Source organism: Nothoprocta perdicaria, unplaced genomic scaffold (assembly GCF_003342845.1).
Source record: "Nothoprocta perdicaria isolate Ctin4 unplaced genomic scaffold, notPer1 scaffold_126, whole genome shotgun sequence".
Lineage (NCBI taxonomy): Eukaryota > Metazoa > Chordata > Aves > Tinamiformes > Tinamidae > Nothoprocta > Nothoprocta perdicaria.
Window position 1 is genome coordinate 2264685 of NW_020454383.1, and position 16378 is coordinate 2281062.

Below are 16378 nucleotides of genomic sequence, written 5' to 3' on the forward strand. Positions count from 1 at the left end.
AGGTGTGACTTCAATGGGAATCTAGGGCACTTGGAAAGATCAGCTCTGAAATGCATGGTTTTTCACAGACAAGTGCCCTCAATTGCTCCCTGCTGCCATAAGCTGCTTTTGTACACAATTTTGTGGCTGATGCCGGCTAGCTTACCTCACACTGGTAATCTCACTGGGCCACTGGCTTAGCTAGAACTCAACTCATTTAGACTGGCTGAGCATCTAGTTGGTCCTATGTCTGCATCCCTGCCCAGCTATGGATACACAGGAATTTCACTCTGTTCCCATTACTCCCATGACATCACCTTGCAAAATGAGGAAACACAGTCTCAACCAATCCCATGTAGTAGTCTCTGGCAGGTTCTGCCTTTCCCCCTACAACCTCAAAATATTCAGCATGGATTAAGTGGCTCAAACTGGCTGTAAGATTCTGTGCAGCAAGGTATGGGTGTATTTTAAACGGTTTTTGATTCTTCTGTGACTGTAAAATTATCTGACCAGACCTAACCACGATGATCATTAGAATCAACACTAAAAAGGTGCTTGCTAAGACACATTAGTGCTTTCCTGCATCCTGGGACTGTCACGATTTCATAATACTTCTTCATTTTAAAATTTTAATAAGCTCATTTGTAAGGCTACAGTCAGGTTTTGTGTCTCAAGACAACTGGTAAAAAAATGGAATCCTCTTCTATGCTATAAACAAGCCTACCCCCCTTCTCCTCCCTCAGAAAAAAAATATAAATATATAAATATATAAATATATATATATAAGGAGATGAGCAGGCACCCTCCTAACAGATATGATACTCTGAAAAAATATTCAATTTCAAATGCTTCACCATCATCACTGCTTGTGAGTTTCAAATCACCATGAAGTATATCTTAAAGTAAGTTGGACGTGAATTTTAGTACAGTTAGCACACTACAGAAGATTAGTACTGATATGCTGACAAATTTTTAAGTGCATGTGGCTCCTCTTTGTTACAAAAATTACTGGCATTTTTTTTCACTATTGTTGTGTACAATGTAAAATACACCAACAGAGTCAAAACGTGACAGCTGAGATTTTGTGATGTGAAAAATATAGCCTCAGTACTCAATACTCTTTAGAGAGGAGTACAACAAAAATGTCCTTGTGTACATGCATGTCAGACCTGCAGTATATTACCCTCCACTACAATAAATCACACCTTTGATACTGCTGCAAAAACTGAATGAGGGGTATTAAAAACCATCTTCAGAAGAGTAGGAATTGATAAATTAGATTGCTCTGTAAATATCTCCATGAAAGGTGACTTTTCTCCTATACCTTTGATTATATCAGATTAATTTTCTGTAAAAGGTTCCAAACCATGATCATGCCTTTGCACAGTAAAAGAGAAAAACACAAATCTCCACTAAAAGAACATTTTAGTTATAATGTGTATGGATAAAATTAAGGATGTTCACATATATATTTCCTTGACTCCCACTTTTCATTCTATTACCTAATACATACATTTCATGTGATCATAGAATACTGTCCAGAGTTACAGAGCACCATTTCATGAAAACATACCTTTGTGCCTTTAACACATCTGTCCTGAAACAGTCATGGGGTTTTTTTCTATTTATCATCGTAAGTGAAATCTGACAGGCAAGATTCTTTCCTGTTGGCCTGGCAACAGCTCTTACTTATGTAAAACTCTACCACAGATGAATGGGAAAGAAAGATTTTCAGCTGATTAGTTCAAAAGAAAAAGCTACAGTGATTTGCACTGGAATTCTTCATTTTAGGTAGTTGCAAAAAACTGCACAAGATGCAGCCAGCAAAGTCAATTCCCACATTCTTCACATTCATATTTGTGACCATCTTTCAGGAAAAATAGGTTAAAGGGTATTTCAAAAAAGAAACACAAAAATCAGAATAACAACCCCTCTCCAATTCCATAAAATCCAGTCCATGATGTGATATTGTGTGGACTTGTAGATCTGTTCTGAAGTTGGTAGATTTCAACAGTGTTTTTAAGTTCCAAAATCGATTACAACACAGCTAACTGGAGACCAGGAAAAAAACATCATAGCACTGTGAGACAAAATACATGCTTTTAATATGCTTTAGCAATAGTAGCTGTATACTATGTAACAATAGCCAGCTTCCATTTACTACCTTTAATTAATAATTGAAGAGACTGACTACCATAGAGTTTCAGATTGCCTTTTAATATCCTCTGATATATACATTACGATATTCTATTTTAACACAGCACATGCTATCCTTGCTCAAAACTCCTTACCAATATAATAAAATGACACACAAGCTACCTTTCCATTGTGGAAATGTAGCTGCTTTTGAGACAAAACACATTTGCTTTTTAACAGAACCCTGGAATGATACCAAAACAACTAGAAGAACAAATGAAATATTTAGAAGTCAAACAAACACAGTGCCATACTAGACCTGACCACAATTTCAGTTTGGTCCCCCACACCAAGGAGATACCATAGTCTTTATCAATAACCAGATATCACTGCCTTTCTTATACCAAACGCTGAGAGCATGTCTCTGACCACCATGTCGGAACACAGTTCATCATCACTTCAAAAGGACTGAATGTGACGGTCCAGTGTCTCACTACTAAGTATTTAGGTTTATCAGAGCATTCAGCAACAACAACAAAAATCATCTAAATGGCAACATTCCATGGTGTTTCTGACAAATTTGCCCCATCACACAAAACAGACCCTATGGCAAAGTTCTCCTTCATACCAGCTTTACACTCCAAACTCAGGAAGATAAAGCCATAGAGGATCATGGAGCTTTTCAAAGATAGAGTCAAAGTGATTTAAGTTACCCAATACAGTATAAAGTCTGCTGAGAAGACGTTAGTCCATCATAACAGTAGTCAAGCTTGTCCAGGACGATCAGGGATATATCAGATCAGTGCTTTTATCACAGGCAAAAGGATTTCTCATGTGGCATTTGGAGTCTTATGGGCAGTTGTTTGTTTTGTTGAACCATTGCCTCACCGAAGCAATGACCCACGGTAACTCTTGAGTCTTAACCAGGCTCTTTGCTCTATGACCATAATCACATCATTATACTCCAGTGACCTGTCATGGCTGTTAGTCCACAGCAGCACAACCACCCCTCTGTGGAGACATTACCTCCTGAATACCAGTTACTGTACACACCTAATGGTTATTCCTGCAATATTCATACCTTAGACACTTCAGTATTTAAATATTAAATAGAACAAGAGTTAACATTAAAACCCCATTAACAATAAATGCCCTTCTCTCGGAAGGCCTGCCATTTTTATCATCTAAATAATCACACCAGAGGAAGGTATCCCAAATAACAGAGATTTATCTTCCTTGTAAACTGGAATTGGCTTTGTTGGATCGGAGATGAATGCAGCCCACTGAAAACAGAAGGAAAGGGTTTAAGTTACTGGAAGATGACAAAAATACAGCTGAACATCTACCAGCATCTGTGTGGTCCCACCTGGAGGACAAGTATCAGGCTTCTATGGTCAGTGCCAACTCCCACAATCAATTCAGAAGAGTCTATATGTCTATTCACACAGAATTTAGTGCAGAATTTCATGTCCAGTTTTGTGTTCAAAATTACCAAGCTTCCTGCTCACATTCTTTACACTGTGTTGATATGATGTCAATGGTGATCTATGAATGACATCTCTCCTCAGATCTATCCTCCTCTTAAGATCTGGCCGCCTTTTATGCGAGTCTTGCTATTGCACCTACAGACAATTGCAGATTGTCCTGCAAAGCTGCTCACTGTTAACCCACAACTTGACCAAAACTCAGTGTCAAATACACTAGCATTCCTACTCAATGAGAGGTCCCCAAATATACCAACTTCAACTACATTTTCATCTTCTAGCTATAATAGCTTTCTATTCAAGAATTATTATTGTCTTTTCACTGTAATAAAATGTGAGATATTTTAGGAAACTGCTAGAGAAGCTAAGTGGATTTAAGTATTGTGCTAATTAAAGCTTCTTTGATTTTTGAACACTTAACCTGAATGCTCTATAAAGTGATAATTTTGTAGAAAGACTAGTTATGAAATATAATGCAACTATATTGGTACCTTAGGTATTAGAAATCTTAAGTACAGAATGTTTCTAATATTCTTTTCTTAGCAATCTGAAAGGTAGTATAAAATCATGGTCTTCCTACAGAGTCTACTGAAGTGAAATCCTATTTATTTCTGCAGACTCAGATTTACCTCCAGAGTGTAAGAGCTCCCTCCACATATTTTCAGGTCTTTACTGAAATAGTATAAAGCAGCCACTTCCAGGGGTAGCACTGAATCAGATGGGTTGATTTTCTTTGGCAGTAAGACCATGTGATTCAGAGTGCTAGCCCTGAAGGCAGCTGATCCAGATCCTTTGCAGGAAAGAATAAGAATTTAACAATGGATAACAACATTATAAGTTATTTTATAGTTGCTGCATGATAAGAGCAAACATATTCAGACCATAGTTTCATATGTTTTCATAAATCAGTTATTCTACATCCATCAATAAAATTGCACATGTAACTCAGGCAAATTAAATGCATGTTAAAATTATCAGTGTTTATAAGGTATCATAACAAAGGCACATCAGGCAGACTTGTGAAAAAAAAAGGACTTTCTCTCCTTATTAAAACTCAGCTGAGTTAGCGACCAAAAAAAAAAAAAAAAAAAGAAGAAAAAAAGAAAAAAAAAGTGCATTGGTCTTTTCCCACCTGAAAAATAGTGCTAGCACAGCTGAAGGAAAAAGAGGCATCTGTTCCAGTACATGGATCACTGACACACATGTTAGCAGGTTACTTCTGCAGACCCATATTTTATGATTAGTATGTGTGTCTACAGGGCAGACAAGAAATTCAGACAAGAAATTCATGGTATAACCACAGAAAGGATTCAATAAGCAGAATTTTTGTAATCAATGAAGCACAAAAGGCAAGATAACGGAAATAACAGGATTGACATTTAGAGGAAAAAAGCACATATCTCTACTTTGAAGATGAGCTAAGAGATCATCTGAAGATCTGAATGATCTGAAGAAATGATCAAGTAATGCAGAATTCTGTGCTGGTGTTTTTATGATGTCATTTTATAAGGCAAAAATCATCTGGAATATGTCCCTGCATGCAGTTTTCTTGCAAAACCCCACTTAGCAAAAATAAACACACTGAAACACAAGATGTACCAAGGAGTAAAGTGAGTGCAGATTGTGGAAAAGATGGGGCATCATAAAGCATGAGATATTGTAAGATAGCGGTCAGTATAACAGTAACAGAGGAATCTTTCGTGAGTATTCTTCCACACACAACAGGCAATATACACGGTATTAGGCATGGCCTATCTTCAAAGTATGTATATTGGACTACAAGAAACAGCATTTCTAGTCTCAGAATACAAGAGCCTTTTGAAATATATCTATGACAAATATGATGAGATAGACCAGGAAGGCCCTCAGCAGTAAAGACTTAGGAATAGTGTTTCACAAGATGGAGTTATGGGGCAAGAAGGGAGAAAACTGGAAAAGGGATACAGAAACGGCTAATCGTGTAATTGGACTGTGGATTCAAAAAAACAAGTTATGATTTATCACTACAATTTGATAATAAACACTGCAACATGAACTTTGTTAAGCTTAATACTATAGAGGTGATAAACATGTTTTTTTTAACATGGAAAAAAAGAAGTAATGAGATTTTAGATATACCAAAAGGCAAAGTCAATGACACACCACACAAAACATACTATGTCATATATGGTTAAAGTACTTTCACTTCATCTGACTATCTGAAATTAGTATTTTGCTGTACATACATCTCACAGTTACAAAGCATAAGTTCTTACTTAAAGACTTGGCAGTTTTTAACATTTCTTGTAGACCTCCAACACAGAATACCTTTGCATCAAATAATGAGATTAATGTAATTTCCTTTTTTATATATAACATGATAACTGAGGAAAAGTTCTCAAATTCATAATGCAGAGAGGAAGCAACCTTTAAAATTGCTGACCTATCAAAATCAAATACCTGAAAGCCATCATGACTGCTCTGAAGATCAAGCCATAGCAAGCATGACTGCATAGACACAATTTGTGTGAAATGCACCCTAAAAAAAGACTATTTTCAGAAGAAATATTTCCAGGTCAGTTTGACTTCCTTATACTCAACCTAAAAAGAAACCAAAACACATGATCCAAAAGACATGAAAGATACATTTAAAAATCTGTTTTAACATCAGAATTTACATACTAATTCTATAGACAATAGTACAGATTAAGGAATGATAATTCCTTAATTGATACCGACAAGCCTTTGGAGAACACAACCAGAAAGCTGAATGTTATTTTCACATTTTTCAGTGGAATTGAAAGTATTGCTTCAGCACTGAAAGCAGCAAGGTTTGGTCCTAGAACACAGTTTTCTTAGGATTAGATCAAAGCATATGGAAGCTGATGGAGTCAGAATTTTTTTTTCTTGTTTTGTTTTTTTTTTTCTTTTTCCTCAAACCCTTGGAATAATGGCACTGTAAATCTTGTGGTAATATTTACAACCCTCTCGAAGCCCATAGTGATGACATTTCATGCTATCTTGCCATTTCTTATTTTTGGCCCACCCTTCAATAAAGAAATCATTAATGAACCAGTCATTTACATCAGCTGGTACTGTCTGCTAGTAACAGGAGAGAAACTAGAGTCCAGAAAATAACCAGACATTATTCCTGGATAAGATCCTTAAAAATTATCTTTAATTGTTGCAAAGTATGAACAGATGAACAAGTACAGAATAGGTAAAATTGCATAGATGAAAACTATGCATTTCAAATAGTTCAAGAACTCATAGTTTTAGAGGAGAGTATTGGTAAAACAAAAGATTTCACTAATGGAAACAAAATGAGCTATTATATGACAATGTAGTACATGATCCAAAGTGAAAGCAGTTTGTAAATGGTGGAAATAACTACAGCTGAGTCAGTTCAAACATTTTGTTGCCCTGATGGTGCACTTCATATGGAGACTACTGAGTTTCTCTATTTAACATCAGTAATATTTATTCTTAAAATCAGAGGTATGCCTAGGAGGTCATAGATGGTTCTACTGACAGCTGTTATTTACTCATTTCAAACTAAAATATTGCAAAAGTGATGGCTTACATGTCAAAAAAAAGAAAAAGAATATTTAACTTTAGTAAATTACAGATAGCAGGGGTTCTGAATTTAGTCATAAAAATACCATTTTTAATTTGTATACAAAAGTAAAATCTACATTTGATCCCAATTACATTATAGACATGTCACTGAAACAATAACATGAATCAAAGAGTGATGTACGTAAAGGAACTGTATGCAACATGTTTAATTTTATTTATTATAGAAACTAGAAGCAGGAGTTTTTTTATATAACTTAAAGTAATAACATTTGCTAGAGTCTGTGAACAGGTGAAATACACAGGTTTACATAGATATTAACAAATATTTTGAGATAAATTTCATTTAAGACCTCAGCTTCACATTATTTCCTTTGAAAATATTGAAGTATATTATGCCTTGACAGCATAAATGGTTGACCTCATTGGTGGTGAATTCACCTGGGTTAAATGAAGTTTCATTGTTGCAGATAGAAATATTGACACCTTTAAGAATACTTGATAAGCATTTCAAGAAAAAAAAAAGAATGTTATGCCTGATTAAATGAAGCCAAAACAACAGAAGAATTAACTCAGACTGAAGAAAAGTCCAACTGGAATTGAAATGTAGATCCCTGATTAAAGCATCTGAGAAAGGAATCTGTTTCAGGCTTGTTATATACAGGCTGAAACAAGCTTGCCATGTTGTGCAATTGTGAGGACAGCTTTCTAATTCAATCCAGCTCTAGGGCTACGAAATGTAAATCACACTTTGGAACTGATTCCAACTGATTCCGTTAGTCCAAAATTACCTCAAAAATCAATGGAAAAAGGCTGCTGAATGACTAGGAGATCAGACCCTTTCCCAAAGGAAAAAGAATAGAAGATTTGTTACTTCCTTTTTCTTTATGCTAGTTTCAGGATGTAAATCCTCTAAAGGTTATGAAGGTAATACGAGAAAAGAAAAAATATACATATATATATGTATATAATATATGTGCACAATAGATATTATTCTAAAATATAACTTCCCATTCTTTTCTGATGAATTTCAGGTGTTCTTGCCCTTGCATTTACTTTAATTTTATTTCAATTAATATATTCATATAAGAAGCTGCACTGTCGAAGTTTGAACTGTGGAAGAGTAAAATTTGCCCTCAGTTCCTCAGACCCAGAATATAAGTGATTTTTTAACATTACATGTGCTTATTTGGGCCCATGCAGTCTCTATTGAACTATACACAGTTGATTTGCTAAGGGTCTGATCTCACTATCAGCCAATATTGAAATCAATAGGTTTTTTTGGCTATTTGGTCTCTAGTGCATGGTACTGTGTCTTTCAAGTGCCTACCCACTTGAAATGATTGACAGTTTAATAAGTTAAGCATTTGCACAGATAAAGAATTTGTAAAGTGAACATTAATTTCCTTGGGTCATGATCATTGCCAGGGTAACTTCACAGAAGGCAGAGAGCTGATTCTTCTCACTTTTACAAATGTGTAAATCATGAACAAATGAAGTGAATCACTGCAATTGTACCAAAACTCGTATATTTGTGCTCAGCAAGCCAGGCTGTAATTTTCTCACTGTCTATATACATGCTCTTGTTGCGTACAGAGCATTCTGTGCCATGTGGCTATGCTCTCCGAGTCACCCTTTACAAAGAAAGGTCAGTTCCATTACATTTAATGATTACTAAAGGCTTGTCTATATCTGAATGAATTTGTGAGGCAGATGAGGTAAACTGCACTAAGCCCCATTGTGTTCAGAATTAAAGCAGCCTTAATTCAATTCAGCTTACTTTCCTGACAAAAAGAATGAACCCAAATCAGATTAAGGCTGCTTTTGTACTGCAACAGAATGTCCATGCTGGGCTTGAATGCACTTTAACAAATCTACTTTAAAAACACACCTTTCATTAATTCAGATTAGCTTTCCTGAAGTCCCTAGTGGACATAGAGTTGATGAATTTCCATGCAGGAAGTTTGTATAGATTTTCCAGGAAGTCATGAACTCACACCTTGGCATACTGCTAACACTAAGAGGAGGACACTAACAGCCTCCCGAAGATAAATTAATCCAGTTTATTGCCTATGCTGAAGCTATAGCACAGAAGATTGAAGCTTTTTGCAGCTAATAGAAACTGTTTGATTCTATTAAGGAAAGAGGTACAGTCTTTCATCTCCCACTTATTTCTCTGTCTTTTCCCTAGTCCTTATACAGACAAGGCTGGTAGCACCAGATGGGGAGTTTGAGCTATGATAATAGTTTATGGGATTCTTGCCCACTGCTCTCCTATTTCAGTCCTACCTCTGCACTGCTGCCTTGATCATACCAGATAAATTTTCTCATCTACTTCACAAAGCAGCAAGAGAAAAAAATATCTAAAGGAGGCAGCACTGTAATGTCTGGTAAAAGGGGGATATATGCTGGTGTTCCTGCCTGACCTCATCAAACAATACCCCAAGGAAAGCTGCTCTATCTCTAATACTCAGTACAACTCAGACATCACTTTTGGGAGCTTCCTAGCAAGCAAATAGAGTTCTCTTCCATCTTTCAGTCAAGCACTAAACCAGACATCAGTTAATTTTAATTTTAAACTGGCCCCACAAAGCTCAAGTTGTGTAGCAAAAAAAGAAATGTAGGGTAAAACAGAGAAGAAAAGAAAAAGGAAAGAAATATAGAAAGAGATGCCTGTTGTTTTAAGTGCACTTGCAGACATTTCTGCTTTTCTCTGTAAAGGAGTGAAGATTTTTTTTGTCTGTTTTTGTGTCATACTTGTCTGAGACACATGCCTGTGCTACATGGGGTTAATTCCTGAAATATTTCAATATTTATCGAAATCTTTTCAAATGAGTTTCAAATAAGCAAAGCAACATTCATACACCCCAAGTCATCCCCAGCACTAACATTCCGTCCCCACCTCCTGACAAAAAGAATTGCTATAGGCAGCGTTTTTTTTCACTCACAAGAATAATTATCATTCTGACCATTAAACTAAGGTATGGATATCTTACTAGGTCAGAATTTAAGCTCAGATACAACTGAGGTTGTATCTCCTTGTTGCTACTTAATGATCACAAATCCTATATCAGTGAATTGCTTATTGCTCTTTAGTTGTTTGTTTGATAAGTTGATTGCAGCATTCTCGACATAAGAAGCCACATCCTAAAATTCAAGAGCTTAGAAAGATGAGGGCCACTAGATTTTGATGGGGAGACAGGTGTACAATGTGCACGAGTGAGTTACTGGGAGACAGAATAAGAAGCAATATCCTCCTAGAGCATATAATGTCCTGTTTTAGTTGTTGTTTTGTGTTTCTTGCAGAATTCAGAGATATCTCAATCCCTGATCACTTTCTCATCATTAGGATTCACAAAAGCCGCATAGTGAGAAGTCAAGTCTTTCTGGAAATCTGTTATGTCATGCTTGTGTGTAACTACAGAGTTAAGTGGTATTTTTTTAATCTAACTACTTTGAGTGTGTGCATGTGTGAGCATATGTGTGCAAATGCACATCTATGCACACAGACACACACATGTTTATAGACATATATAGGTATATCAGATAAGAAAGACAGGGGAAGAAGGGATCTGTACAGTGGGAAAGTGTTCAATTGTAGTTGGCCACACGCTAAGTGCAGAATGAAGACCCTCAACTTTCTCCTTTAAAAAAGTAAAGGTTAGTGTCTCTACTAGCAGAGAACAAAGGCTGCAATCTCCCAGGGCCTAGTATTCAAGGCTGGCAAATTGCAGAAGATATGTTGTCCAAGCTTTGCTTTCTTCACTAGACCACAGTGAGAGTAGAGTGGAGATAAGGACCAGAAAAGATCTTGAAGTATCTGTGATGAGATTTGATCTATTGCTGAAAGCAGATAGGAGAGGCAAGGATGAGCACTGAAAACACTTTCTCATCTGCTTCTTGAGGAACCCAAGAGAAAGAAAAGGGCAGCTCTCCAGTCTGGTCCCTTGACTGCAGGTGATGCTGCATTAATTCTGGTCTTAAATTCCTCCTGTGTCTTGCTGTTCTGGAAGAAGCTGCCAAAGAGCCATCTTGGGGAAATGAAGGTGAATTACAATGATGGCAGCGATACTTCTATAAACAATCTAGAGAAATTTGAAATCTTGCATAAAGATGATTATGAATTATATAGCAGAGGACATTGGAAGTCTTTGCACTTCTATTCTGTGCCCCTCACACCCAAATTCTCTTTTTCTTTCCTCCTCTGTATCTTTCCATTCTGTGCCAGGAGGTGCACAGACTACTCCAGATCCCATGTAGGTACCTTGCCTGTGTAGGACCTTGGTTATCTCTGATCTGCTTAATTCCTGGAGGCACTTTCAACAGTTCAGAGGATATGTGATAAAGGCACTGCGCAACTATCTAAATCAATCTGTTGAATTTCTTCAGTGAGTTTTAGGGGATTTTTTTAAAGCACATCAATTATACCGAAAGAGAAACCAGCTGCTGCAGTTTGGATGCATATAATACATAAGTTTCATTTACATTCTGAAAATGCACCAAAAGGCATGCACCTGCACCTTTCAAATATAAAGGTTGCTAGTTCTTAAGTGTAGCTATACATAATTTCACTTCTTAATTTTCCATATCACTTTCCTTTTAAGGGATGGCTTATGTTCCTTTCTGAATAATGCCTGGACAAACACCAACACATTTCCCTGAACAATGCAGGAAAATTATCCATTTTTTCTAGTCAGTTCATTCAGACCCTCCGTCTAATAAGAACTTTTTTATTTATTTATTTATTTATTATTATTATTATTATTATTCAATTCATGCATTTATTAAAGCTACACTTTATTCAAATAGGGCATAATGCTGAATATTTGAACATGCTTTGATCTCCAAAAGCTCCCTTTTGACTAACATATGCACTTAAATACAGTACTTTAAATTACTAATCAATGATTTAATAAATTAAGGAGTGCACTTTCGGTGAATGCAAATCAAAAATGAAAAGAGGAAGAAGAAAAAAAGAGATAAAGAATCTATTTTTAGAAGATACATTTCAAACGAAAGCTTATCTGCTATTGTCTGAGGTATGTTTCAGGCATGCGATTATAAAATAACTATTATCAAATTCAAACATGCTTGTATTAAACTCCATTGTGCTATCTTGCAACAGAGGGACTACTTGTTTTCTATCCAGTCCTAGTCAGGGAAAAGTGTGTTTAAACCATCTGCACTTAAGAAAACATAGCAGCACTGCAGATATTTTGTCTTCAGTTTTCTTTGATTGTTTTCCTCCCTTAGAACAGTTATAAGCATAGCAAAAAAGACTAGGCTGATGTGAATTTTTACTAAGGTTCTGTGTGTATCTGTATATTAGAACTATGTAATTTTTCATATAGGAGGTGGAAAAAAATTTGCACTCCTTCATAAAAACAATGGCAAATGCTTGATGCATGGTTTGGCTGAACTTTTTTCTTTATTAACTGATGCAACTTCTTGCAGTTGTGCAATCTGGCAGAATATTTTTACCATAATCCATGCATATGCTTTATAGTTTTTAAAACTTTGTTGTTTATAAGTTAATAAAAAAAAAAAAAACAGAGAGAGAGGAAAAGTTTAGGTCTAGTATTATATAGTTTAAAACTAAACTAGTTCAAAGGATTAAAATGTAGCAGATTTTTTTTAAATAAACAAAAACTTATTTTTCATGGATCCTGGAAGCTTCTTTATCACTGAGCAAAAAATCGCAATGCAATAATGCATTTACGAAGTCAATAAAGCATTCAAAGACTATCAGTAAAGCATTTACAAAGTGTGACTATGTCACTTAAAGTCCTCAAGCTGTGAGTGGGGATTTTTTCCTTTGTGTTTATACATCAGTCAGCAGCTTGCTTTTATTAACGCAGTTTTGATTGGCTACAGTGCAGTTGCCAGTTCTGAGATTAGCCTCTCTAAAATTGTCTATGCTATTATTCATATCCTCTTCGATTTCCATGTACTCAGATTTGCTGATTGTGGAGGAGCTGCGGCGACTGAGATCACTGTCAGATGCTAAATTAGGGGAGCTAACATGAAGCAACTGAGCCTGTTCTTCCCCTTCTGTTTCTCGGTGGTAGAAGTAGTTGAAGTTGGACACGATGACAGGTACAGGCAGGGCAATTGTCAGCACACCAGCGATGGCACACAAGGAGCCTACGATTTTGCCTCCAATTGTCACAGGGTACATGTCACCATAGCCCACAGTGGTCATGGATACCACCGCCCACCAGAAAGCATCAGGGATACTTGTGAAATGAGACTCAGGTTCTTCAGCCTCAGCAAAATATACAGCACTAGAGAACAAGATTACCCCAATGAAGAGAAAGAAAATTAGTAAACCTAGCTCTCTCATGCTTGCTTTGAGGGTCTGTCCCAAAATCTGAAGGCCCTTAGAATGTCGGGAGAGTTTGAAGATTCGAAAGACTCTTACCAGTCTGATGACTCTCAGGATGGCCAAGGAGGTGGCCTGCTCCCCTTTCTGAGTCCCCTCCCTCTCAGCCATCTCAGTGCCCAGGGTGATGAAGTAGGGGATGATGGCCACAATGTCAATGAAGTTCATGATATTCTTGAAGAAGTCAGTCTTGCTAGGGCAGGCAAAGAAACGTACCACCAGCTCAAAGGAGAACCAGATGATACATAGGGTCTCCACAACAAAGAAGGGATCAGTAAAGATGTTGGATTTGTAGACTTGGGTAGTGTTGTCAGTGCGCTGCACAGTATACTCCTTGTCCTCCTTCAGCTCAGGTAATGTCTCTAGACAGAAGATCACGATGGAGATGAGGATCACCATAACAGAGACTATTGCAATGACCCTTGCAGGCCCAGAACTCTCTGGGTACTCAAAGAGGAGCCATACTTGGCGCTGGTATTCTTTCTCAGGTAAGGGTCTCTCCTCATCTTTGATGAACCCTTCATCTTCCCGAAACTTCTCCATGGCTTCCTCACCCAGCTCATAAAACTTGATTTCCTCAGAGAACATGTCTAGGGGTACATTGACTGGCCGGCGAAGCCGTCCCCCAGACTGGTAGTAGTAAAGGATGGCATCAAAGCTGGGCCGATTCCGGTCAAAGAAGTACTCATTGCGCAAGGGGTCAAAATACCTCATGCGCTTCTTGGGGTTGCCCAGCAGTGTATTGGGAAACTGGGCTAAGGTCTTCAGCTGTGTCTCAAAGCGTAGTCCAGCAATGTTTATCACTACGCGTTCACAGCACTCATGGTCATCATGGACAGCAGGCTGGTAGCTATCCTGGGGGTGGCCAGGTAGCGCAGAAGTCTCGTCAATGTTCTCTCCAGCCATCACGGTCATTGTGGCACACAGGATGGGAGACCCAGGGGCAGGGAGGACAAGGAAGGAAGAGAAGTTTGAGAGTGGGCAGGAGGATGGAGGGGAGCAGAAAGCCTTAGGGCAGTGCAGTGGAGGATAGGCGGGTGGGAGATGGCTGAGGAGAGGCTTAGGTTTTGCAGAGAAGAATAATGAGTTTGGATGAAGCTTAAGGAAGGAATGAAAGAGAAACCTAAAGAATGGAAACAAACAAATGGGGAAAGGAGGATTGGGATAAGGGGAAAGGCATCAGGGATGAAGGGATGGTAAAGAGGGGAGGGAAGAAGTACCTTGTGGGGAGGAGGTAGAGGGAAGGTAAGGTAAAGTGTCCTATCACCCCAGGCCAGGATGCAGGAGGTGTATGGGGCTCACACCCCCGCTGCACTCCCCTCCCCAGCTGTCTCCTTTTGCCGTTAACTTGATCCAGACGCTTTTCTCTCCAACTCGACCATCGCCACGGTTGCTGTCACAGTGTTACCATACACATATACACATGCACACACACACGCACACACACACACACACACATATAAATAAATAAAATAAATAAATCACAGGGTGTCTGGGAGGTAAGATCTTGCAATGCCAACTCAGCAAATTTCCATTACCTGCTCCCTCATTTCCCCCCGCCCCAAGCTCTGTCCCCACCCTCTTGTGCCCTGGGATAGCAGAGATGGAAATACCCTGTTTTTACAAGCACAAAGCTCACTTGTAGGAAGGATGTTGCCAGGGAGGAGAGAAACGTAATAAAACAGACCCTAAGCCCCACCACAAATACTCTCTCAGGCGCAATGGGTTGGTTTTCACAACAGCAAGGAGCATCCTGCTCTGCCCACTACTGCAGCACATGCAAATCCCAATGCACTCCCACACAGGCCTGGATGCATGACAGGACCACCACAGCAGGAAGGGACCAATACAGACAGACCCCCTGCCCTGCCTGAGCTCCTCGGGTGGGCTTTCCAGGGAGATATGGAGTCAGCTCCTCTCCTATCTTTTTGCCTGCCACACACCCCACTTCACAAGCTGCACTGACTTAGCTGAGCACTGATAACTTCATCACACCAATGGAAGGGATAAGGGATGGGGAGTGGAGCATCTCCCCTTTGCTTCACATCAGCTAAACACACAGAAAGAGACAAGAGGTGGGAGTTCAAGTGGAAACTAACCAACCAAACAAACAAACAGAAAACCTTGTTCAAAATAGCTAGTCCAATAGCGAGGGAGAAGAGGCTTTTCCTTACCTGGTCCCAGTGAGATGCAGTGGTTAGTGGTAGGAACCAGTTCTGGAATGCGTCAAGTCGTCCTGCAGCAGCATCCAAAAAACAAAGCAAAACAAAAACTGCAGAAGCAAACTCAGCCCTCCTTCTCCTCCTCTTGCACCCCTCTTAATAACACAGTGATCGCTTTACTGAGCTGCCTGTGACACTGAAATATTCATACACTTGCTTAGGCTGCACCAAGGGCGAGTGGGTTTAATTATTTTCTGTCGAGAACTGCAATAGAGGATTGGGATGAGGTGGGGATGGGAGAGTGCAAAGTACGTTTTTCAAAACGCTTTGTAACTAAACCAAATCAAAGACCCCCTGGAGAGATGCCCTTTTTCCTTGCCTCTGCCCTTAAGATAGCTGGAAAAGAAGCCAGGCGCTGGGCAACAGCGGCTGGGGAGATGTCAGAGAGCCGCAGCCCTGCAGCCGCATCCCCGGAGTGGATCTTGGCTCGTCCCGGCGGCAGTAGCAGAAGCAGAAGCAGGAGGCAGGAGTTGGCCGCGTGTGGGAAAAGCGAGGAGGTTGCCGCATGCATAAGAGCGAGGAGCAAACTCGAGCCATTTCTTGACGTTGCAGTATCAGCAGAAACCTGAGCGCTGTTTGGTGCAGCTCGGGCAACGGGCGGGAAGAGGCGGCGGGGGGTC

General features: G+C 38.8%; 1 protein-coding gene across 3 annotated transcripts; it reads right to left on the reverse strand.

Moving 5' to 3' along the window:
- Window positions 1–3254: 3254 nt before the first annotated feature.
- Window positions 3255–16347, reverse strand: LOC112942335 (potassium voltage-gated channel subfamily A member 1). 3 transcript variants are annotated; one of them, XM_026033239.1, is made up of 3 exons: window positions 15711–15790; window positions 13576–14929; window positions 3255–3398 (listed from the first exon to the last, which is right to left on the reverse strand). In XM_026033239.1, exons 2-3 carry the CDS (start codon window positions 14449–14451, stop codon window positions 3300–3302), a joined length of 975 nt encoding a protein of 324 aa, XP_025889024.1. In that variant the 5' UTR covers window positions 14452–14929; window positions 15711–15790; the 3' UTR covers window positions 3255–3299. The 3 variants fall into 3 exon arrangements, with proteins under 3 accessions (XP_025889024.1, XP_025889023.1, XP_025889022.1); XM_026033238.1 differs by lacking the exon at window positions 3255–3398 and adding an exon at window positions 16324–16347 and having other exon boundaries at window positions 12730–14929; window positions 15711–15772; XM_026033237.1 differs by lacking the exon at window positions 3255–3398 and having other exon boundaries at window positions 12730–14929.
- Window positions 16348–16378: the final 31 nt, after the last annotated feature.